The 26,559-nt window shown below is 33.5% G+C and overlaps 2 protein-coding genes and 1 long non-coding RNA gene across 5 annotated transcripts in view; 2 read left to right on the top strand and 1 right to left on the bottom strand.

Moving 5' to 3' along the window:
* The window catches only part of NFAT (nuclear factor of activated T cells 3), a 54,274-nt gene extending 31,469 nt beyond the window's left edge, over nucleotides 1-22,805 (bottom strand). The window contains exon 1 of the mRNA XM_089473553.1: nucleotides 22,671-22,805. Coding sequence (XP_089329679.1) covers nucleotides 22,671-22,773 — 103 coding nt within the window. The 5' untranslated portion in view covers nucleotides 22,774-22,805. The remainder of the gene's footprint in view (nucleotides 1-22,670) is intronic.
* Nucleotides 94-20,789, top strand: LOC149268004 (uncharacterized). 2 transcript variants are annotated; one of them, XR_016270922.1, is made up of 3 exons: nucleotides 94-882; nucleotides 7,281-7,326; nucleotides 19,936-20,789. It is a non-coding gene; the product is annotated as an uncharacterized LOC149268004 (long non-coding RNA). The 2 variants fall into 2 exon arrangements; XR_016270923.1 differs by lacking the exon at nucleotides 94-882 and adding an exon at nucleotides 6,105-6,333.
* Nucleotides 22,806-23,663: 858 nt separating the features above from the next.
* Tango2 (transport and golgi organization 2) lies at nucleotides 23,664-26,019 on the top strand. 2 transcript variants are annotated; one of them, XM_018017033.2, is made up of 5 exons: nucleotides 23,664-23,805; nucleotides 24,017-24,210; nucleotides 24,283-24,405; nucleotides 24,641-24,770; nucleotides 25,374-26,019. In XM_018017033.2, the coding sequence occupies exons 2-5, from the start codon at nucleotides 24,069-24,071 to the stop codon at nucleotides 25,825-25,827; spliced, it is 849 nt and encodes a 282-aa protein (XP_017872522.1). In that variant the 5' UTR covers nucleotides 23,664-23,805; nucleotides 24,017-24,068; the 3' UTR covers nucleotides 25,828-26,019. The 2 variants fall into 2 exon arrangements, with proteins under 2 accessions (XP_017872522.1, XP_017872519.1); XM_018017030.2 differs by having other exon boundaries at nucleotides 24,548-24,770.
* Nucleotides 26,020-26,559: the final 540 nt, after the last annotated feature.

The raw sequence follows: 26,559 nt of genomic DNA, 5'->3' as shown, positions 1-26,559 counted from the left end.
CATATATACTTAACGATAAATATAAAATATATTTATATATATCTTTATTATTATTATTATTTTTTTTTAATCATTTTCCTTAAATTCCTTATTCAAATTTCATTGAAAAATTTGTATTCTTTTCTCAATGCTCAACTCTCCAAACTTAGTAGAAACACATACTTAAATAACTTCAACTTTATTGAAATAGAATTGTGTTTACTCACTAATAGAGTATTATATATAACTGATTATATGTAGCATTCAAATCAATGGGTTCAGAGTATTAAACCTAATTTTGGTTATTAGGGCTGCTTAACATCATTACTGTAACGATATTAAACTAAAAACAACAAAAACAGCAACAAAATTGAAAAATGGAAAAATTCCAAAACAAATGAAACATCGTATAAATAATTATAGACGCCAATGTTCTTGGGGGTTAATTCAGTTTTTTATTGTTTTTGTAGTTGTTGTTTTATTTTTTTTTTTTTTATTATTATTTTTTGCTTTTTTTTTTTTTTTTGCTTGCAGTTTACAAAAGTACAATAAACCGTGTTAATAAGTACAGGTTTTAACCTTGAACCCATCTCAGATTTTCGCTGTTTAATCCTCAGTCGTTGTACTAGTTAGATTGGATCGCCGCGTATTTGCCAAGTAGGGTATAATATAATACATTCATGGGTAAATACAATGACAACAACAGCAACAGCAGGCATACAATCAAAAGTACACGAAAATCCGACAACTGTAATCATCAGCGCTGATCATCTGTCATAAAAAATGTTATAAATTATACATACATATGAGATCGGTAATGGCCCATAGGAAGTGGACATGAGCAAGGGACATGGACATAGCTATAGGCTAGAGCAGGAGAGGGAACTTAGCTCCGATCACTTGGTGAGTACAAAAATAGCTTGAAAATGTCGTAAAAACCATCCTCAACAAATATCAAATGATAACAGAAGCTTACAAATATCTAAAGACTTATAGTCATACCAGTTGATAATGTTTGAAGGATCAGCCCAATATAAGCTACATATATTTATATATATTTCCGAAATCTTCGGAGGCATTCGCTTTGAGCCAAGTTGTTTTATGGCTTGATCAGTTTTCAGTTGCTACTAATCAAGAATATACATATTACATCTTCAATATATAGATATATGTAGCTGCTTATCTATATACATTCATCCAATATGTAGTAAATAAAATTGCATACTTTTCAAGTCCTTCAAATTAATTTTAGTGCATTTAACAAGAGCCAAGCAGTTATATCTATTCAATTATGGCAATAATTATAATATGATATATTTGCAGCTTGCGACCTCTTTCCTCTGATCTGACAGCAAAAAAAAAAAATAAATAAATAAATAAATAAAATAAAAACGCCCGACCAGCTCGAGCTCCAAATACAAAGTGATTTTATTGCAATATAAGAGTAGCAAAATAAGTCAAACACTTCCCACTCTGTTTTATCTCTCTATAATACCTGATGGTATTAATAAACCTAATAAAGCTGAGTTTGAATAGTTTTCTTGCAACTTAAGAGACATGTTCCAATAGAACCGGGCTCATAGATCTAAGAGACATGATAAATGAAATGGAATGGAATATATAGATGTACAATTATAAAATATATATGTATACATTTCGAACAACTTATCAGAGATAAAGAGAGAAAGCAAGATATATATAAGATACAAATATCCACATAATACAGAATTTCGAAAATTTAGTGAACAGCGACAGATGGCTGAAAGCCAATATACTCTCTACATTTTCTGAACGAGTATAAAAGCATAAGATAAAATAGATTTATATATAGCATATACGTATAATATGATGATATATTAACTTCGGCATACCATTGTACAGTGTATGCACTCTACATACCCTATGTTGTTTTCGTTTTGTTTCTCTCTGATTTCTTTTGCGTTTTAAACCCGTTCGATCTAAGCCACACACACTTAATGTTCATTTTGGCCCTATTTTCATTCAGCCTTAATGCCACAAAGTATTTCACAGCCAAACTGTGTGTGTTGAACAGTTGTGCTGTATATAAGTTGTATACATATACATACATATGTCTGTGCATACAACGAGTTTAAAATCTTAATAATGTTAAATGCCCCATCACGATTTCGTACGATTCATTTTAAATTTCGATTAACGTACGCATCGTGGACTTTATACGGTATGACATCTGCATATGTACAGCTTCGCTTCGGGCTCCCAAAACGATGCGATACGATGCGATACGACAGACGCTAATACTAAATACAAATATGAACCCAAAACCAATATTATAACCCAAAATAAATCAAACAGTAGAAGATACGAACCGCAAGTCATAAGAATGTGAAAAACATTTTGTCCACTGTTTTCTTCTTTATTCTTCTTCTTTTTGTCGGAAACCAAAATTTAAATTTAAATAAAGAATTTAAAACAAGGAGTGGGTCCCGTTTATAATTATAATATAGTCAATATGTGGTTTATATTATGTGTATATATATACTTAAAAAAAATTAAATAATTCAACATTTTACGGCAATGCGTAATATAACATAAAATATTTTATTTATTATTTTTATGAATATGAATGGACTAAATTAATATTTATTCGAGAACATTATTTAGTCATAAAATTCTTATTTTTAAATAAGAAAATCTAAAATAATGATGACTATCTTTAATAAATTCTCCAAAGATGTTCACAAATTCGATTTGACATTTAATCAACCCATTTCCATAGGTCATAGGGTATATTTGCAAAAAATGATCAATATTGTGCCATAAAATGTATTCAAAGAAAACGGCAAGGAAAAAAAATTCGATGCATTTGATGTAAATATTTTTGTTTGAACAACAACAACAATAAAAGCAACAATAAATTCAAAGCTAACAAAGGAAAAATTAAAGAATTCAAAAAATATATATACAATACATATATATATATGTATGTATATCTGTCTATTTAAACAATATGTATAGGTATTTGATTTTTTGTTATTGAATAGGTTTTATGGATCTACATTTCGGATTCTAGTTCCTTTTTTTTTTTTTTTTTTTTTTTTTTTGGTATTTTCGCGCAATTATTGATCATAAAATGTCTGATAGATATCTATATAGCTAACTTTCTTTTTTGTTTTGTTTTCCGTTTGTTTTTGTTTAAGAATAAACAACAACTTTGACTATCAAAAGATTATATTAATTTGCTTTAATTTGTTGTAATTTCTGCTCCGCTCGGCGATACAATTATAGCCGCACTATGGCACTAGGGAATGCAATTAAAGACAGCATGACTTCTATATACTCAGCACTCAGTTGAGATAGACATCTGTGGAACTTATGGAATGATCTATGGATATTATGTAATATGCGTTGTGGTATAAAAAATTAATCTTAGTTGAGGTTACAAATATTTTGTATAAGGCTTTGTCAAAAATTAAATTTACAAAAAATTTTTACATACATAGATGAATTTAAAATCTTCAATATTAGGAACTTAGAACTTGAAATATGAATGGAAGTATGGAAGTAAACAGCGAACTATAGAGCTATAGAGGTATGGAGCTATGGAGCTATGAAATTATAAATTAGGCTACTAGAACATTAGAACTATATATGGAACATTAGAGCTATATAGATCATAAGAGCTATGGAACATGAAAACTCTGGAGCTGAGGTACATTAGAGCTATGGAACCTTAGAGCTTTGGAGCTGAGGGACAATGGAACATTAGGAGCTGTGGACCTGTGGAGCTATGAAACTGTAGAGCTATAGATCTATAGAACTGTGAAACTGTGGAACTATGGAGCTATGAAACTATAGAGCTAAGGAGCTTTGGAACACAGATTATCGAGCAGTTCTATTGTTTTTATAATCAATGATGGATATCCCCAATTTTTATTGAGTGCAGGGTATGCTTACGTACGTAAACGAGACAAAGAAAACGGCTGCCAACGCCGCCGTCGCCGCCGCTGCCGCTGCCGCTGCCTCTGCCTCGGCCTCTGTCGGCTCAGTCATCTGTCAAACGCATGAACAGACACAGACGACGACTATTAAAACAAGAGCAATAACAGAGCGCAGATAACAGTGACGTTTGCGCGTCGACGCGAGCAGCACTGTTGCGTTGCGGTTACATATGTATGTCGCGCACGCGCACCCTGACTGTCTGTTAACTGGCGGCTAGACATTGCAAATTAAATTTGGTAATTGATGGCTATTCCGTTTATGTATTTTACTCTCGTCAATTTGCAAGCCAGCCTCCTAATCGACAAATTTCACTGACCACCATTGCCATTGGCTTCATTATCGTCTACATGAGAATTTAAGATCGACTGTTCAAATATTGCCATCGTTTTGATGCGATTATATACAGACCTGTTTAACACCTGTGGATATGACCTTTAATGTTGACTAAAGTACAATTGCAATTCGTTTCTTTGCCAATGTATATACAATGTACGACTAGGTAAAGCTGGAATACGTTAAGTTCATCAACTTATCTCATAGTTTAGTACATATATGTGACTGGCAAAAAGGGGGCGTGGCGGTGTCAATAAAGCAGAAAGCCCTAATCAGCACGACGAGCTGAGTTGATCCGTATGCTTATCTGATTTCTTAAGCAACAAGAGCTACAGAATATAAAGTTCAAATATATATTTATGTATTGTATTCGCCTTTTTATCGATAAGAATCGATTTGTTGATGGGAGAGGTATTGTGGTTATTTTGGATTTCATTATTTCCTCGAAAAATTTACATTTGAAATTGAGAGCCAATAGACAAGTCTGCTCGTCATTATCACGAGCTGTAAATTTGATTAGCTATTTAACAATTTATTTGCTATAGTAAAACTCAAGCTGCGTAAAGTGCGCAGTAAGCGTGTGCTTATGTGTATGTGTATGTCTGAAACGTAGAATGATTGAGCAGGGCGTAGGGTATCTTCTAGTCGGGCACTGCCAACTTTTCGAGGTTATGCATAACCATCTGATAAACCATCGCCAGCTACTACAAACGTCAGCACAGACGGTGCCTTACCCCCAACAGCCCAGCAATCTAATAATCTTATTTTGACACACTAGTCAGGATGGGCCGGTAAATGCGATCATAAACTGTGATAAGCAAGTCAGAAAAAAAAAAAAAAAATATATATATATATATATATAATATAATATAATACATATATTGTATTTAATGTCAGACTTAAGTATACCCTGCATTTAGCTACTGTTAAGCATAAATTGTTAAAAAATATACAAGTAATACTCTACATGCGCCTATATACAATAAGAAAAGGTAGATCATTTTTATTATATGACTAAGGAAAACATATTGAATACACTTGAATATCAGTTCAACATAATTTTAATCAGTCAATGCCTTTACAAAATGAGATCGCATACGATTTTCTTGCCTTCAACTTGTCCACGGTATACAACAAAGGAATGTCGTACTTATTCTAATTTCGAGCATTTCATACATATGTAGTACAATCTCAGCGAGCATGCGGTTATACATACATCGAAACGTGTGTGTGCTTAAGGCGATTATGCTGTGATTCTGGTTGGGTCTATTTCCGGGCTAGCATATGACAGGCGTTCACGTTGCCGTCACTTGCATCACGTGTCTCTGATGTGGACTCTAAAAAGACTTGAATTAAGTAAGTTCACATGCTGGGGCTGATAAGCCAGAACTAGATCGAAATTACCTTCAAATCGAGAGAAAAAGATTTTGCACAATCCACAAAAAAAAAACTTGTCCATATATAGAAAAATGCCAAGGTTCAAGTAATGTATGGGAATGGTCAATATTCAAAATAAATGAATTAAAGAGCCAGATACCCCTGGGCATATAAACTATTAATAGATAGACTTTTAGCCTCTAAGCTACATCGGGAAAAACTTTGTCTAACGCGCATCTAAAGTCGTATTGCTCTGATTACTTATACCTACTATTTGCTAATGTTAATCAAATGTCAATAACCAACAAGAAAAAAAAAACACATTCTAGGGTATGCCCAATCGCTAAACCAAACGAAATCGAACCGGTTTTAACTACAAAGTTCGACTTGTCGAATTCTTGTTGTAGTTTTTATAAATAATTTGCCTTTATCAATTCATGTAGTCGGAGCGAGAGATTATTATTATTATGCTGTCCGCCTTGAGGCACAAATTTCACGTTTGTATAAGTGTGTCTAGCGCTGCCCATGCGCGCGAGTGTGTGATGTAAGTGTGACTGTGTGTAAATAGTTGTATTTCTCTATGGCATTGATATCAGGCGTGTAACGTTTGGCGTACGCCGAACTTGTAAAAACTGTGACGAAAACGAAAACGGATCGTAGCAAGTGAGTATGTTGAGATCCGATACAACCGACTGTATGATACCCGATCATGACTCAAAAACTAAGTCTAACTGATGAAGCAACCGATATATTTAGAAATTAAAGTATGCTATATGCTCTCTAGAGCATATAGTTTTAATAGGCTTCAATTTACCAAGTGAGTAAATCAACTTCCAGAGAGTGTCCAGGAAATTGAAAGAATATAACAATCATAGCGTTTATGCAAGTAAGATCCCGTAATTATACATATTCGCGATTGTCGATTTATGTATTCCTAATCTCCAGATTCATATTTGAAATACAACTAGAGACATAGAGATGATTAGTCAACTGTATATACTCGTTTTACTCCATGAACGAGTATAAGAAATGTCGACAAATGTGTTAGAGCAAAAAATAATCATAAAATCTGATAAGATTTTATTCAGAAACCGTCGGTACATTCCGCGTGGCTCACCAATGGAGGCACAGTCAACAAGCTAGCAAATAATAATCGTATCTCAATCCCAAAGAAATCCAATGAATTAACTTGAAAAGAATAAAGCTCAAAAGCGGTTGAAATATTTCAATGTTTTCAAAGTTATAGTAGTTTAAATAACCTATTATATGATGAGCATTAATATCTATACTAAGTTCATAAGTTCAGTTTTTAATAAATAAAGATGTTGTTGACATTTTTAGATTTTGTTTACTTTTAATGGGCTTACGGAGTTTACATAAAAGTCAATAACTTTTGTCTGTTTAGTTGAGTCAACAGTTTCTGTTAGGTATAAATTAAGTTAAGTATTTTGAAAATTGGCATCGTTATTGCGATTAAGGGTTAAGATTTTCCCGATCGGTCCACAATATCTCAGAAACCATGACAGTTGAGGTGGTAGAGTTGTTATTAGAAATGCATATGGTGGATATAGGTAACTACGCTAACTAAAAACTGTATCTTCTATTTACAGCCCAATCGCAAATTGGAAAATGGATCTGGCACCATTTGGGCCTTGAGTGAGTATTTTGGAGTCGGTAACATCCGATCTCAAGGTTATTATACTTGTTTTCAGCTCATACTTTGTATGCAGTCGGGCACTACCAACTAGATCTTATTTGTTTGTCTTGGTAAGATTAATATATTTAAGCGTTATTATAAAATGTCTATAAAGACGAAGTTCAGGAGAGTTGAATGACATTTTGCTCAACAATGTAATTAGTAGCTACATACATACATATATAACATAATTTAGCCAGCTATAAATAATGTTATCTGCATTTAGCTAGCAGCATATTTACTATATGACTAACACAAGTCTCAATTAAATTGTGATTAAACGAATTTCTAGACGGGCTCTTGTATAAAAGCATTTACGAAACATTAAACATATTTATTTAGATTGGCAGTGATAGTAAGTTTTTTTTTTTTCAATCAAATATATATATATATGTATATATATATTTTTTTTTTTTTCATATTTATTAATAGCCTAAAACCTAGACTGATTACAAAAACTAAATATTCAAATTTAGTGGGATTCAACGCATAGAAACAAATTGAATTCTTTATTCGCTTTTATATACTATGCATGTTTGTGTGACTGTATAGGTTCGTATATATGTATGTATATATGTATTCGAACATTGTTTAAATTTCGCGATATATTGTGAAATTCACTAGACGGTAAATGGCAAATGACAGCGAACGAGAGACAAACCTCAATTGTGTATAAGTACTTATGTATGTGTTTATGTATTCATGTATGTACATCTACCGTGTGCATGTATGCAAATATATGTATCCCGTATCTTTATGAGTTGGGCGTGAGCTGTGTGAGCCAGTTGGACTCGAACGAACGTCGACGACGACGTCCGACGACCGACAGCGACTGAAATTGATAAGATTTTGTTTACATTTCAGTAATGAGGAGTGAGTAAAGTACTTTTTGTGCTCTCCACGTCCGATCGTAGATCTCATCACGAAATAGAAGTGTGATGATTGGGATGGTATGGGATAGAATGAGATGCGATGGGAATGGGATGGGAGGAGGAGGAGATAACCATAACAATGACGTACATAGCAAATCGGAATCAAACTGTCAAACGATGCGCGCGCCACTGAGACAAATGTGCCAAAAGACAACAACAAACATGTTTAACTACTACTACAGACTTTGCCAAGTATTTAATTGTTGTTGTTGTTGTTGTGGTTGCTTTGATTGTCTTGTTGCTGCTGATTGCCATTGTTGTTGTTCTTAATTTATTATTATACTCATTCACGAAAGTGAATCAGTATATTGGTTTTGTGCAATGTCCGTCTTGCTGTCCGTCCGTCTGTCCGTCTGTCCGTCTGTCCGTCCGTCCGTCTGTCCGTCTGTCCGTCTGTCCGTATGAACGCAATCTATTTCGGCGCTATTGAAGCTAGAGACTTGAAATTTGGAACACATACTCGTGTATATCTCCGATTTATAAAGTGTTAAAATTTTCCCGATCCGCCCACTAGGGGCGTGGCAAATCGGAAAATGCATTTTCCGATATACCAGAAATCATGTTTGTTGAAGAGCTAGAAAGCTGAAACTTGGTATGTAGGTCCGCGTTGACCACCCAAGATCACGAGCTATGGCGGATATATCTACGCCCATTGGGGGCGTGGCAAATCGGATAAAACTGTATCTCCTAAAGTTGTAAACCTATAATGCTAAAATTTTGCACGTCAGCTAATGGTATGATTCTATAAAGTCTGAAGATAAATTATAAGTCTACGCCCGTTGGGGGCGTGGCAAATCGGACCTGAAGATATAGTGATTTTTTAAATTCTCCTATATTTTGGACACTATTGATGGCAGAGACCTCAAATTTTGTATATATACTCGGACTGATCACCCAAGACCAAAAAGTTTTGTCAGATATATGTCCGCCCACAGGGGGCGTGGCAAACCGCAAAAGTTTATATCTCCTAAAGTATAATAGCTAGAAGCTTCAAATTTGGATAGTTGAGTTACTGGTAGCCTCCTCTATCGATTCCCCAAAAATAATTTTTACGCCTCTTTAGGGGCGTGGCATATCGAAAAATACCCTGTAATTTTCACATTTTTTTAGGGTAAGCATTCAAACTTTGCAGTTAGGGTAACGTTATCTCTTTCTAAAAACTGACCAAAAATGAGGTCTCTACGCCCAGTTGGGGCGTGGCAAATCGGAAAAACCTGTATATTCTACAGTATTAGAACGAAACTTAACTACTAAATTGTTGATGGGATGTGAATGAGTATTCCGCAGTCGGTAACGCCCGACTGCAACGTTCTTACTTGTTACATTTGTTTTTGTTTTCTTCTCTTATTTTTTTTTCATTCGTCACGTGACTGTCGCATGCGCCATTCGTCGGTATCGCTCTTTATGCTACTATCTATCTACATATATATACATATGTATATTATAAGTGGCAAAGGGGTATATTGGTTTGAGTTCTCAAGTTTATACTTTAAATCATACAAAAGTTCGCGCTCTCAACTGGAATGGTGAGGCCTAACAGCAAGCATCTTGAATATATCAGAAATGTTGTTTAGATATTTTAGCAGCATATATGAATATTTATATTATATTTATGTTTTACCAAACGCAATTTGAAGTATTGCAGCTTGCTTTATACCCTGGGTATTTACGAGTCGTTTATCACTCAATATCAAGTGCACTTTGGGCCAGACTTGAATTGGCATCAATCAATCAATCAATCAAGCCAAATAAATATGAACAAGTTCGATTCAATTGCATACTGCAAGACAATCAATAATATCGAATACAAACATATTTGATTTGATTCCAAATACATGGTGATACACACGCACACGCACACACATACACACACACACAGATGTTGCTGAATTGTAGAAGATATCGAAGTTTTGACTGAGAAATTAAAGTTTATATTAAATTTTATACGTGTAAAATATTTTATTTTATTTTTTTTACTTTCTATTATTATTATTATTATTATTTTCACTTGATTTATTTATTTTTATTTTGTTTATTATTTACTATTTATTTAATATTTTTTTGTTTTTTACTCAATTTTTTTAATTGTTAATAATTTTATTAATTATTTATTATTAATCAATTTTTATTTATTTTTACATCCAATATCAATATCTCACATAAAAAATCGAGGTTTTGACCTTTTTGGAAAAAGGGGTAATAATCAATTTTATAAATGTCATAAGTCTTTTTGGGTAATATTATTATTATTATTATTATTTTTTTTTTTCAATTTATTTTTTATTATTTATTTTTCACTAAATTTTATATTTGTTTGTCTTTGATTTATTCATTATTTACTTTATATTTTTATTATTTTTTTCTATTTTATTTATTACTTATCGTTTCATTAATTTTTTACTATATTGGCTTTTTTTTCTTTTTTTTTTTAATTTAATTTTATTTATCATTAATACTATATTTAGATCTCACATAAAAAGTTTTTTGGATGGTATTAAGGCATGTTTGCATTATATATATCCTTTAAAACCCCCAAACAGATTACTAATGAATTGTAAATACTAAAAAGTATAGATTGTAGGGGAAGTGCGTAAAGAAGCAATTTTTCAACATATTTTTAAGGGATACATGTAAATGAAAATCAGAATGTAGGGTATGTATAGGAATGATCGTAAATTTAAACATTTTGATTCAACAATATAAACTGTATGAAAGAAAAAAGCAAAAACAAATTGGAATTAGTAGAAGATTTGTAGCTAATTAAACTACAATTCGGGTTCTCTGCGGAGAGTTTATGCGCTTTATTGTTATTTTAAGATCTATCTATCTATTTATCCATCAACTCGCTGGTAAACTATTCCCCAGTATTATGTATTCTCAGCTGTTTAAGTTGGACTACTTGCACAAATATGAACATATTTATACGTGCGCTTTTATAGATCCCAATTCTAAGTTCTATATGATTTGAAAAGAATTTGATTTAAGGCGTCTATTCGACTGCTGTTTGAGTGAATGAAAAATTAGCAACAATGTTTTGCAACCTTGAGAGCGCGTTTCATTATTATTGCCATTTGCTTTTGTTATTGTTAATTTTTTGTGGCGCTTGCGCATAAAAAAACAACAACTACTGTTTGTGTGTGTTTGAATTGTAAACAAATATAAGAAAAGCATATAGAACGCAAAAAAAAAAAACGACGCAGAAAGTTATTGTAAAGGCGAGCACAAGAGCAACAGAGACAGCAGAGAGAGGAAGACAGAGAGCGAGAGTAAACGAACGATAGAGACAGTGAGAGCAGAGAGAATGAGTGACTAGAGAACGAGAGAGGGAGACAGGGTGTAGGGAGCGAGAAAGAGAGAGGGGTGCGAATGAGAGAAGAGAGAGTAAGTGAGAGAGAGAGAGAGAGTACAAGAGATCGGCAATGAGATTTACCTTTTGGCAGCTGTAGATTTGACTTATTTTTATTTTTTTTGTATTTGCCAACAAATTAGATGGCCATTAAAATTTAATTTGCACCTCTTTCTGTGACATTTCTGCGGGTTGAGTCATCAAAATAAAATACGAACAGGTGACAAAAGCTAGCACTAAACTGATAGTGCCATGCGCCGATTATAATAGGGTAATCATAGGGTAATCATAGCTCATAATGTGCTCATTATGCACACACACACACACACACACACACATAAGCACGCTTGGCCAGAAGAGAAGCGAAAAACAAAAACCAACAAACAGAATGCGTGCCATCTATTAAAATTATATAAAATCTCAAGTTTATTAATTTAATCAAATGTTTTTAATTCACATGTTTTTTTTTATTATTTATTTTTTTTTTTTTTAGAGCTGCTATAGCGCACTCTCTTTCTGTCTCTTTCGATTCCAGCAAAATGAATTATCTGATGAAGGAATATAAATACTTTAAATGGAAGTGCTCGACTAGGAGCTACCCTAAACTAGAATTAAATTAGCGCAATTTAATATCGATTTAAATAAATAAATAAAATAGTAAATCAAACATTTGTTACACATGCTGCAAAGTGCTAAAATCTATATACAAAGCGAATCAGATTAACATCTAAAATCGGCTACACTTCGAGCGCCCCGCCCTGTATATACTCTATTGTCTCGGCCACGCCCACTTCTGTCTGTTACACACATTTTGACACAACAAAAAAAAAAAAAGAAAAAAAAAACACATTATACCCACAATTGCTATTTGCCAGCGATTGAGGGTATCTAAAAATTTAGCTAAGGGGGCGTGCTTTGATTATTTGCTAGATGAATGGAATACAACAACAACAACAATAACAACAACGACAGAAATTGGTTCGTTTAGCACGTCAATATTAAAGAAAGGAACAAACATTCATGCGCGTGTTTATCAATATGATCCCCTACATAAGTAATATTGGTACACAAGTATGAATACATACATGCACATACTGTAGGCATAATAAATGTCCATTAATCACTTTTACCGATTTTCGGCTAGATGATACACACCCACATTAAACGTCACGTGATCTCTTATTATTATTATTATTTTTTTTTTTTTTTGCTGCTCGACATTTAAAATCTGACAACAGAAAAGAGAGCACAATAAAGAGTGCTCTTCGCGGTGAAGTGACCGACTAGGCGATACCCTGAACAATAATATAATATTTATTACACTTTTCTATTCTTTGTATACATATATATATTCTTTGTATACTTTATAATTTGATGACTAAAGCAGTTGAGAATTATGAAATGATTAAATGACTCAAATGCGATCAAAGTTATCGATTATTATAATTTTTCTAATTTTGGGGTTACCTAAAAATTGTAAAATTTCTTATCTTGGTGAAAGCTATAAAAAACAATTCAGGGACTAAAGTAGCTCTGAAGTGTAGATTGACAAATGATTAAATGAATTAAGAGCGATAAAAGTTATCGATTACTTACAGCAAAGCTGATTGGCAATTATTATCTAGAGATGTAAACAACGAATATCAACTGTAGCTCCTACAGTATACTGAAATCAATCCACCTTTAAAATGCAAGCAAGTGTACCTCTCTAGATAAAACTCGATTAGCACGATCAAGAATATATTAAATGATTTACTTTATGGCATCCGTCATTTCGCTTCATGAATTGCACATTTCGTGATAACAAATTATGATCAATGATATAGCAAAGTTTTTAGGGTGAAAACAGTTGTATATTTCATTGGATAAAACCAATTCATGAAGCTGTTACCTAATCAAAATCATAGAATGAATAGGGTAGAAATAGTTACGAACCTGTTTTCAGAGAACAATCACGGAAACCCGCAAAAAATAAGAACAAGAAAACTTTACCAATATCTAAATAGCTGGCATATATCCAGATAGCTATTTCCAGATAGCCTAAATAACAGTTATTGAGAGCGTGCCTCAGTTTGTCATTTGTCGTTTGTCATCTGTTTGCAAAGCTTCAGTCTGCCATGTGGATGGATGCGTCTGCCCGCGCTCATGGCGAATGCGTAACATTTGGGGCAGGGCTCGATTTACCTTTTATTGAAGGCTGGGCTGTTGCCTTCTTTTTTTGTTTCGTTTCACTTGTCAATTTGTAGCTAGGCGTTAAAATTTCTCTACAATTGTCTAAAATACAAGTGGGGAATACTTTGTGTAGCGCTGAAAACTTTATGCAGTATAGGTAATATTTTCAAGAAGTTTCACGAAAAAAAAAATAAAATAAATAAATATAAATATAAATATAAATATGAATATAGATATAAATATAAAATATAGATCTAAAATAACTAAAATAAAATATACATATAAATTAAATAAAGAAAGATAAAGAAAAGATAAATATAATATAAATAGAAATATAAATAGAAAGAGTCAAATACATTATAAATATATAGGAATAGAAAGAGAAATATAAGATTGAAAGTAAAGATAAAGAGAAAGAGAAAGAGAAAGAGAAAGAGAAATAGAAATATAAAGAATAGGAAAGATAAAATATAATATTAAATATAAATATAAATATAAATATAATATAAGATAAATATAATATAAATATAACATATAAATATAAATATAAATATAATATAAATATAATATAAATATACAATATAAAATATAATATAAATATAATATAAATATAATATATATATAAATTTAAATATAAAATATTTAAATATCCATAAGTAGAACGACATCATATATTACAAAATCTATAGAATCGAAATTCAAATATAAATCTAATTGGCATTTGCGGGAATCCCAAAAAATCAATCAATCAAACAATTCATGTAACCTAAGCTTATTTAATTCAATCAAATAAATCATAAACAAATCAAATGCTAATTAATTCCAATCAGAAAATATTATTAATAATAATCTGAATTTCAATTTTTAAAAGAATAATATTTTATTTTAATTTTCATGGCATAAAGCTATAAGACTATTTAGAATACCTTTTATACTCATTGGTAAAAATCAAATGAGCATATTGACCGTCTATTCTGCTCTATGATTTACCTGTTTTAGTTTTTGTGGCAGGGTGTTTAATATTGTGTATTAACAAGTCTTTAACTCTTGATAGTATCTGACATTAGTTGCCATCGCTTAGCTGCCAAATATTTTGCTGGGTGTTATTTATTTATTCATTCTTTTTGTTCACAATAATTTAATATAGAGAGTTCGCGTCTAAATTCAAATCGTTTTTGTTTGATTAATAAAATAATAAATGAATTTTAAAAAATTAACACCACAGTGTCGATTGCTCACAATTGACGTCAAACTGCTTACAACTTCCGTTGCGAGGTCTATAGCCTTAGACGATGCAAGAAACGTGTATAGAAACGGTTCTAGCTGCGCGAGAGCAGTTAAGTAAATAAAAGATGCAAAATCATATAGCTAAAATTGCAAATGCATTTAAAATTAACATTGGATAAACTATAGTGAAATTATTTACTTATATACAGTAGAATGCCGATAATTCGAAATGGAAAGGGGATCTTTTTTTTTTCGATTTACCCCGAAATTCTAATTATCGAGAATTATTGAGAACGAATTTCTTTCGAGGGGTTAGAATTATATTTTCGATTTTTCGCGATTTTCGATTTAGCGGAGTTGGAATTATCAAGACTCCACTGCACTTATAGATGTGGAAAATTGGAAATACTTTAACCAAAGTAGGCATAGAAGAGTTTTCCTAATCATCATCAAGAGACAGTTGGAAATTTCACTTGCTCTAAGTACGAATTCATACGATTTAGTTCAAATTGAGTATTGGCAGAAAAAAATATATATGTATGTACATATATAAAACCGGCTGTATGGGGAGTCACAGACCGGCATCGATCGCCCGATGACAATGTGTGTTTACCTGCCTGCTTACGTTTTTCACTTACGGCATTTCCGGGGCATCCAATCCGTACACCACTTCGACAATAACAGCCAATTGGCTTTTGTAATAGACACGGATAAAAAGTGGTACAGCGAGAGGGACAGACGGACGAACGGACTGAGAGAGAGAGGAAGATGGAAAGACAAACGGGTGCACTCGCCGTTGTCTGACGCCGATTAATTTCCAAGAAACATTTTGCAGTGTTGCGTTTTGACCTTAGACAATTGCTTGTCGTATTGCTGTTGTTGTTGTTGTTGTTATTGTCTATGGCATATAATAATCAGGCAATGTAATGGAATTTATCGCTCATGTGAAATGACGACAACAAATAGTATTATTTTCGAACGATCACGCAACAATTTAGCCACTAACTCCAAAGTAAGACAATTAAGAGTGATCAACTCGCCCCCTCGCCCAACTACCCGAAGCTGCCCGACGGGCTGAGCTGAGGCAACCTTTAGGCCTTTTTAGCTTAAAGTGAGACCAGCTAAAGAAAGGAAATGCTTATCCAAAACAATAATAAATTTATATATACATATATATTATATTTTATGAATTATTAAATAATATAAAAAACTTAGGAAAAAAAAAATCAAAAATGAATTTTATTCTAATCTTTTAATTTATTCAACTAAACTTTTGCATATTGTAATATTATTGTCAACTTCTATTAGGTTTACGTGAAACGAAGTTCAAATTTAGAGAGCATTAACTTCAGGAATTTCTAATAAAGAGGCTTTTTTCCTATAATGTTAAGGAAGTGAAAAGGCTACTGTTAAGAAGTTAAAGTTAAGCTTCAAGTTATCGCTAAACCCAAAGTTAGTGTTCAAGTTAGAGTTAACATTGAAGTTAACATGAAAGACAGTGTTAAAATTTAAGCAAACGCTAAAGTTAAAATTTATGATTGGATTTAAAGCTTTATAAGATCAAATGACACCAACTAAATAATAATACATATACAATATTTTTAAAATTATATAAAAATATTATATATAACAAAAAAATATATATTATATAATAATATATAGTATTTTTTAAATTATATAAAAGTATTATTATATTATTATATATTATTATTTATAAAAATATATGTATTTTTTAAATATTTTTTTTATGCTGTAAAAATTAAAGTAAAAGATTGCAAAGAAATCCTGAACAAACATTGATTAGGATTTCCTGCAATATTAAGAAGTTTAAGGGGGAATCCCAAGATCAAATTGAATAATATGCCAACAAAATTTCGAATTTTATTTTGCTTTGAAAACTCTCTAAACAGCCAGAGTTCTGGCCAGCTATAACTCTAATTCGTAACGAATGATATGCAAATAAAATTGCAATTTATTGACTCTTATTCAGCTTTACATTTACATTTGCCGAGTCATTCCACTCAGAATTTGTGAATACCCAAGTTAACACTAATATCTATCTTAGACCGCTATTTAATTGGCTTGTTTTGAATTCTTTTTCATTCATATTTTATTTCCCCTCTTGAGTCATTCTATCGTTGGCAATATACAATATACGAATACGAACACACACTTGAGTGAACGTTCGCATCATTACATTCGTTCCTGGCTATATTCTATTTACTTGGCTTCATCAGATCTGTATATATATTTTAGCCTAGTTTATTGAAATCAAAACCAGTTAATATACTACGAGTTAAATACTCTATATAGAGTGTCAAATATACATATATGTCGTATATATTTCAACTTGTATTTCATCTGTTTCAAGTATCTCACATTGACTCATAAAACCCAGGCAGACGCTCACAAAACGAGACATAAAGCTAATGAATGCATACAAAAACACTAAAAAAAAATATATATAGGTAGAGTATTTAATTAATTTAAAGCGAGCACTAGGTAAAACCCAATAGAAAAAAAAACAACAATCACAATAAGCACTAATCATTTTGTTTTGACGCTGATTTTGCTCATTCGCCGACTTAGAAGAGTAGAGAAATACAACAACAACAACAGCAGTAACAATAACAACAATGGCAACAATAACACTTGCATGTGGAAAGACGAAACGAATATCTAATAATGAATGCACTGTCGACATCCATATGAAACGTCTGAACTATTCGCGCGCCGCAACAACGATTTGATTGAGGTGGGCTCGCCGAAAAAAAAAAAAAAAAATAAAATGAAGTCTTTATACATATACACATATGATAATACATATACGCTATATACTATATACAAGTGCCATATAATCATATGTAGAAGCTACAGAACAACAGGTGACAAAGCGACACTTAAGCATCACCGACTGCATAATACTCTACTGCTTATTCATGTAAAAATTGAATGCACGTGTAGATGAATAATGGAATAATGGTAACATCAACTCTGTGAAAGGTTCAGGGCAACTCGTAGTCGAGCAGTATCTAAACTAGCGTACTTTTTCATGTCTATTTTACTTTAGCCTGTAGAAATGATGATTGGCTCTTCTAATAACTATAGTTATATAGGAATTTCTCTAGTTATGTGAACAAAGTTTTAATTCACTTCCATCAACAGCAAAATGGCCAATACTTTTATACTCTCTCATAATATTAATAAACATAATAATTATAGAAATTAATATATGTTATAGTATATAAATATATAAAATATTTAATTAAAAAATAATAATAATTATAAGCAACAATAATCATATCTGCAAAAAACAACTTTACAGAGTATAGCCTAGTCGATCAGGTTTTTTTCAGTTTTTCTTTACTTCAAGCTGTTGCTGTGACTTTAAAGCTTGTAGCTTTGCATACCAATATAACCTGAAAAGCAAAGTCGCGACAACGCCCCTCGATCATTAACTAATCTAGCGAGCAGAAAATTGCATTAATATAGCCCGCAATGGGGGTGGGGCGTGGGGCGTGGGGCTGGGGTCTATTGGCGGCAAGCAGATGACAGACTATGAAGGCGAGCTTGTCGTCGTCAATTGCTGACTACTTCAAATCACGAGACTTGTCAGAGACAGACAAACCGAGAGAGAGGGAGAGAAGAAGAGCGAGACTGAGTTACAGACAGTGTAAACGTCATGCAGAAATAAAGAGAAAATATCGACTATGACTTATGCGATATATACTTAAATGCTTAACCAGTTGAAAAAGGTTTTTTCTATGAATAGTAGCGTCGCCAATCTCACGATAGAATCGTGAACATGTCCAGAAAGTTCCCCCGCATGGCGGAAACAAGAAAGCATTCCAGTTAAGGATTTTTGCACATGCTCAAGAAGTTATGATGGGAGTCCTACGAGCTAGAGATGCTTCAGCATTGAAGATATATACAGTCGAGTCTCGATAAATCGTACGCCGCTAAATCAAAAATTGCGATAAATCGAAAAAATCTATCCCCTTGCAAGAAATTCGTTCTCAATAATCGATCTCGATTATGTGAATTTCTGTGTATTCCCTTGCCATTTTGAATTATCGGGATTCAACTTCGAAATTGGGTAACTGCTAGCTAAGCAAAAATTTTGTAAATCGAATTTTTTGGTAGTTTGCACAGCTGAAAAATTCCAGAAATTTCTATTTTAAAAATTTTGCTGACTATGGGCTTAAAAGCGTGCAACGTATGCTAAATCAAGCTGAAGTTGCATATATATTTCAATGAAAATCAATAAGTACGCTATCAAAACTCAATAAACATGAAGGACTACTCGAGTATTGATTTTGACTAAAATAATAAACAACAAAAATAAAATGTTTATGTCTAAATAAGAGGAGAGGAGTGCAAACGTAGCATGAATATAACAGACAGAAGAGTAAAGCAAAAGCTGAGTTTCCTTACGCTATATAATAATATACATATATATGTACAGTCGAGCGTCGATAATTTGTACCCTGTTAAATCAATAATCGCGATACATATATTGGAAAAAAGTTGTATCTTCCTGAAAAAAATTTGTTCTTGATAATTCACAATAATTTTAATTTATGTTGTAAATTGAAAAAAAAAAACAAAAAAAAAAAAAAAAACTGATCCCCATGCCATTTTGAACTATCGAGACTCGACTGTAATATATTTATAGATATTATAGTATTGTTGTATTAAATCGTACATCACATTATTTAAGAGTCCGCTCTATTTTTGATAGACATTCCAATTTAATCAAAACCACAACATCCTTCTCATTTATATTATATATTCACTTTAGGAATACATAATTTAGCTTATATTTCACATCAAAATAGAATCCTCTCGTAGTAATGAGATTATCGCTGATTCAATTAAAATTGCTTTAGCAGCAGGATTACAGGTAATCGAGGCAATAATTGAAGTGGATCGAACACGTACCGAAGCTCAAGATGAAAGTGGATTGAAGTGGGTGGGCGGGAGTCCTATACGATAAGCTGTCTTGTATTAGCTAATGTCGCTGTTGTCAAGGACTACGATTGGAAGCGCATCAGGTGGTAGCTTCTGAGCCCGCCAGGCACGACCTTGCAGACACGATTAAGTTCTATTAAATGAACATTGGCAAACATTGTCGAATGACACCTAGGAGCGGAATGTCCACAGACACAGGATACAGCCACAGGACACAGGACAGAGGACACTGACCGCCCGTACTAGCATATAACGGTGTTCGAGCACAAAATACACACACTCAAATTGACAGCCATCGTTAAGTGCCAGCACCAAAGGATCCTTATGAGACATTATTATTATGCTTTCTAATCAATACAGCGACAAGAGCCAACAACTATAATTGTTGCTGCTCTATGTACAGAGACATACCCTGTAATCACGTTTAAGTAGAGTATATGCGCATCAAATGGTTGACAAGCAATTATTGACATTTGAAACTATATTTGATATATATTTTTGATTACATTATATTGATATATGCTAAAATTTCAATTTTAAGTTTGTATTTTTTTTTATGTTTCTTTCTTTCTATAATAATTTTTTTAAAAAGGTTTTTTTATATTTTATTATATTTGTATTTTCTTTATTCCTTATATTTTTTCACTTGTATATTTTTTGTTTATTAATATTTTATCAAATATATTTACTAAATATTTTATATTTTTTGAAAATGTTTAATATCTATTTATAATTTTTAAAATAGGTTTTTCATATTCATATATGTATATATCATTTGTAATATTTTAATATATTGCTTTTATTTTATTTTATTTTTGTATTTTTCACTTTAATATTTTTGTTAATTAATTTTTTATGGAATATATGTATTAACTAAATTATACATTTAATACATTTATTTTCAAGTATTTTATAGTTTTCTCTTAATTTTCTTTTCTGCTGTTTTCGATCCATTAACAGACATCAAATGAACTAAAGCAATTAGGAATATAGTAGCGGGTGCGACCGACTGCATAATACTCGTTCATAAACTAAAAATAGTTAAGTTTCCGAGCTGCCACGCCCCATGGAGAAGGCAATATACATAATTATGGGTCTATCTAGATAAAAGTACAACAAAAAATTAAAATATAGAACTTTTACTGATTAGCCACGCCCTCGAGGCGTAGGCGTGCTTAATACCCAAGTTAAGCTGCACAGGAAATTAACTGAAGTTTCAGCTTCAAAACTTGGTAAGATATATTTTTAGCGTGCCCCCAATATATATTGTATATATACATATATGTATGTATGTATATATGTATATATACATGTGTACATATATTGATAAATGGATTATCTAGAAAAACCAATAATTCAAGTAAAAGGAAAATATACATACATATTTCAGAGCGAATTATTTAGTTTTTTATATGTATATTTCATTTATATATACTCATATATCATTTATTTTATTTAACAAATTATTTTACTATTCTCTGCATGAAGCAAATTAGTTTCACATTTGAGAACAGATCAGTCTTTCACTTGTCTTGCTGCACGTGCAGGGTATTTTATGATCGAGCTCTTGTATGTATGTATGCATATATAGTTGATTGTTGTTTTTGTGCTTGCCACGTGTGCCGCGTGGCCTACGCAAAAGCTACGCAAACAACCTTACCCAGCCGACAGAATCATAGATACATACATATGTATAGACATGCATACATACATACATACATATGTTTGTACATACATACATAGAAACCAATACTCTAACACACTCAATTTAGTCAACAACAGCGAACAACGTGCTGCCAACGTCGCCGTCGCCGTCGCACAGTGGGACGAATTTATTGATCAAACATCAGTTTTAAGGGAGTTTTGGTTTAGGAGTGAACCAAGCGCATGATGGTACCATGATATTTTTTAATGAGCTGTGGCATTATATTGTTTTCTTGAATAAATATATAATAAAAGAAAATTGAATTTAATTGGAAGTAATAAATTCTAAGCTTCAGCTTTGATCGTTTTATTATGGATATGTTAAGATCTTGCAAGATTTTGCTTTAGACTTTTACCTGTTTAATGCTTATTCACGTTTTTTTTTTTTTAATTTATTTAAAACATATTCATCTTGAGAAATCGCACCTTTGTACTGTCGTAAATTTACCAGCTTGAGTGATTTTAATTCTATATGCATTTCTGGTATATACTTTTGTAATGCTATATAAATATTAATGAGAGCGCATTGCTTTGACCCACTGTGCAACGCTCTCGATGCTTTGAATTGTATACAATCGTGTAGCCAATGCGATGAGGTTTCTTGGAGGCGCCCCCACATTGACATAATGAGAAAGAAGAGAACAGACAGCTTACACACACACGCAGACACGGACAAATCAACAAGAAACAATGTTCTTAGTTAAAGTTGTTCAATTTTTATTTATTGTTTATTATTGTTTGTCCGTGTGCCGTTATCAAGCACACAATTAAAACATTCTTAAATGTGTGTACATACAAACACTCATATATGTATCTATATATATATTTATACTATATATAGGTTTGTAAGTGGAATGTAAGTTAAAGGCACAGGTAAAAGCGAGGGCAAAAAGAAAACAACAAAGTGATGTCCCAAAATGTAGAAATAAGATAATATATAACAACAACAAACCTGTTCCACCGCGCACCGCGTACGTCGTGGTCGCCTGCATCGATGAACTGGTGCCTGAACCCGCGCCGCCGGCTCCACTGGTTTTTGTGAATTTTAAGAGCATTGTGTTGATCCGTGTTTGCCGCTGCTGATGTTGTTGTTGATGTTGTTGTTGTTGCTGGTGCTGCTGCTGCTGCTGTTGCTCTTATTTCGTCTCCAAACAAACGCAGCAAGCACAAAACAGAATAACAAAACAAAAACAAAAACGAAACAAAACAAAAAACCACTAGGCACCAAAATGTAGCGTAATTTCACTTTATAGTTATTTATTTGTTTGTATATTTGTCTTTATGTATGTGTAGCTGCGGCTGCTGCTGTTTGATCCAACAGGCTAACGGTAACTGTCAAAACGGAGACAAGGCCCAAAGTCCGAAAGAAGAAAACGTCAGCGACAGCGGGGTTTTGTCTATTTATTGCTATTTTTAGTAACAATTTTTTATTTCCTCTCTTTCTCTCTCTATTGACACAGGGACAACGACGAAGAAAATCGCGCCTGCCGTTTCGGTAGTTCGTTTAGTTGCCTCCTTTCGCTTCACTCTACATTTATCAATTTTATCAATTATATTATTGTTCACTGTTTCACAAGCTGCTGCTGCTTCTGTTCACGTTATTGTTATTATTGTTGTGTTGGTTTTTTTTTTCTATGCTTCGCTCATATGTTTATACACGCGTTGCGCGTTTGTGTGTGTGCGTTGATTTTTTTTAGGTATGTGTGTTGGAAATTTGTTTAAATTACGTTTTAATCTAGCTTGCGGTGCATGCATTTTATGCTTTAACATGCCCGTTTCCAGCGTATAAGTTTTGTAAATTAACACACGTTTTGCACTTGAAAAAAAAAACATAAATACTTGGACAAATTCTAGTACGACGCTGGCCCATTTGCATTCAACTGGTTGAACGGCGTTGCCGGATCCCCAACAGTCAACCATGTGCCAGGGCTGAGCAGGCAAACAAGCTATCGATAAGTTGCCCTGACACCGATAACCAACTGACTGGCTGGCAGCCTTTCCAGTAGTTGGCAATGCAAATTTAAAAAATAAAAATAAAACTAAAAAAAAAAGAACAACATTTTATTGGAAACAACAACAAAATACAGGCGAGTGTGATTTAATTACACAATCCAATGCATATTTATTAATGCAATTGCCCAGTATAATGCCGGATAAATTGTCTGTGGTGCCATCGCTAAGTTTATACGGGGCAATTGCAATCGGGGAGCGTGGCACGGATAAGATAATTCCGAGTCAGCGATAATTTCCTGATAAACAATAAACAACAAAGAGAGACTGACTTAATTCGTTTTCCAGCGCATGTATTATTAAGAACAGAAGCTAGTCAAATTTCGAGTGAGTGTCAAGCATGTGTGTCATATTCTTCTATGCCAACTCGCAGCCCAATGCCAATGGCTATAAACTCATCTTGGCCTCCAATCGCGACGAGTTCTTTGCCCGCGATACGCAAACGGCAGCCAAATGGTCAAATGGCGATCACGTCTATGGCGGTGAGTGCTATCTACAAAGGTCAATCACACCTCATTGTTGTCACATATAATAAAATATATCTATTTTTGTAGGCATTGATCTGGAACCAGGACGTGAGGGCGGCACTTGGCTGGCTATTGGCGGTGGGAAGGGCGTCTTCAAAGTGGGGGCTCTGCTCAATCTAACTGGCGAGCCAAAGCCTCGCAATGCAGTCGGTAAACACAACACACACACATACTCTCAGACATACACTCATACGCACACACACTCAAAGTTAAGCCAGTAGCATCGGCTCCATTAATCCCATCCTATATTCCTTCATAAATTTATAACCCACGAAATCTTTTTGTTTCGAAGCGCACAAAAACATTTTGCAACCGCATAATAATACCAAGAACAGCTGCCAAGAGCATAAAGAACGCCACACAAATAACGAACATTTCTTATTAGGACGCGGCATGATCGTAGCTGACTATGTGCGTCAAACGGATATTGAACACAATATTGAAAATTACAATCAAAGTCTGCTGGCGGACTGCACCAAGTATAGTGCATTCAATTTTGTCTCCATTGAGATTGGGTAAGTGCAACGGGTTAATATATACATGTGTGTGTATATATACAAGTATACATATGTGTTTGTGTATGAGTTTAACTAGATCTGCAGCAGGCTTTCAGGCTGTCAGCTTCGTATTTGCTCGGATCCTTACTCTGTCGTTCCCCTAAGACACGATGTGAATAAGCGAGAGATCAGACTCTTCTCATCAACTCCCACTTACGCCATATTTTGCTTACTCTCACTGTTTCACTGTTGTTGCTGGGGTCTATTGCTCGCCTGCACTCGTAAGACACAATGTGATCGAGCGAGAGATCCGATCTTTCTCATTAGCACCCACATACACGACTTTTAGCTTACTCTCACTGCTCGCACTTGTTGGTCTCATGCTGCTTCTGCACGAAGTTCAGCGCATATTCCTTGCGCATGCACGCACACTCATACGTCCTGCTAATGTTTATGTGACAGTGTGCGTTAGCATTGCAACTTGTTGACAGTCAAGTGCCGTTGTTTAGTGAGAGTGCGAGCGAGCGAGGCAGCCGCGCAAATACGAAATTGAGTGGGACTAGTGCCAGCTGAGTCTAATTAGAGTTTACATTGTAATACATACTGTTTTTCTTTTTTTAGCTCTGACGGGCAGCCGGCTCAAATCAAGCTGCTGAGCAACGTGCCGCCCACGCTGTTGCCCTTCGAGCAAGGGCAGTGCTATGGATTTGGCAACAGTTTGCCCGAGTGTCCATTCGAAAAGGTCCAATACGGCCGCAAGCAATTCGAGCAGATTGTAAAGGAATTCGGCCAATCGGATGTGGAGACTCTGAGCGCCGAGCTGCTGCAGCTGCTTAAAAACAAACACAAATTCTGGCCGGATGCGGAACTGGAGCGACGTGCGCCCAGCTGGGGCGAAGGTCTGAGCGCACTCAATGTGCACATCGCCGAGCACGGCTATGGGAGTCGTACCCATTCGCTCATCCTGGTCGATGCGAACAACAAGATGCATTTCATTGAGGAGACCATGCGTGGCCTCGATCCCAGCGCCGAGTGGGAGCACACACACATCGAAAAACAATTCGAAAGCTCTTAAGAAAAGCATTTCATTCTAATTTTACAAAATACATTCGAACGGGCAGGCTGTATACTTATAGAAAAAATAGAAAACACCAAATAGTAACCTCATATGGAACTACATTAACTTACAAAATAGCGAACAAATCGTTGACGCCTTACTCTGACTCTGACTCACAAATAAAATCAACTCATTCATGTTTAAAATAAACACGAATTTTCACTGAAAAGTTGTATGAATATATCAAATTGAAGACTGTATCCAATATTAGTTAAATACTAGTTCTCTAAGGCTCATAACTATAATTTACAACTAGTAAATCTAAACGTGCTCATTTGTATATGTTTATGTAATATAACTATAAAGCAGACATGCAAATAACTAAGTTATATCTTTATAATACGCTTCAGACAGATTGTATGTAGATAAAAACTGTACAGAATGGTGCTATTAGGTGACTTGCTACTACGTTTTATATACAAATAATTAAATGATTTGTGTCACCTGACATTCGGCTGCGTCACACGACTCTAAAGACTATATAATATTATGTCTAGTCGAAATATGCGCTAAACTGGGATTCGAACCCGAGTGCTTGCTAATCCGTTTCCTAAAATATATATACATATGTATGCTCAGTACTAAAAACAAGTAAATAATAAAAATAAAACTAATATCAAAGATGCCTTGCAATAGACAATAACATTTCGAATTATTTTTTATAAGATTTACTAAAAAACTATATGTTTT

Source organism: Drosophila arizonae, chromosome X, assembly GCF_054131065.1.
Source record: "Drosophila arizonae isolate 15081-1271.41 chromosome X, UAZ_ARI_1.0, whole genome shotgun sequence".
NCBI classification, from domain to species: Eukaryota; Metazoa; Arthropoda; class Insecta; order Diptera; family Drosophilidae; genus Drosophila; species Drosophila arizonae.
Note: the sequence above shows the minus strand (reverse complement) of the source record. Positions and strands in the feature narration are given on the sequence as shown.

Excerpts from the sequence above, each read along its gene's own strand:
- Tango2 (XM_018017030.2), top strand. The coding sequence starts at position 24,069 with ATGTGTGTCATATTCTTCTATGCCAACTCGCAGCCCAATGCCAATGGC. Across the intron at positions 24,406-24,547 it reads AAAGCCTCGCAATGCAGTCG|CGCACAAAAACATTTTGCAA; the intron begins GTAAACACAACA and ends TTTGTTTCGAAG. Across the intron at positions 24,771-25,373 it reads TTTGTCTCCATTGAGATTGG|CTCTGACGGGCAGCCGGCTC; the intron begins GTAAGTGCAACG and ends TTCTTTTTTTAG.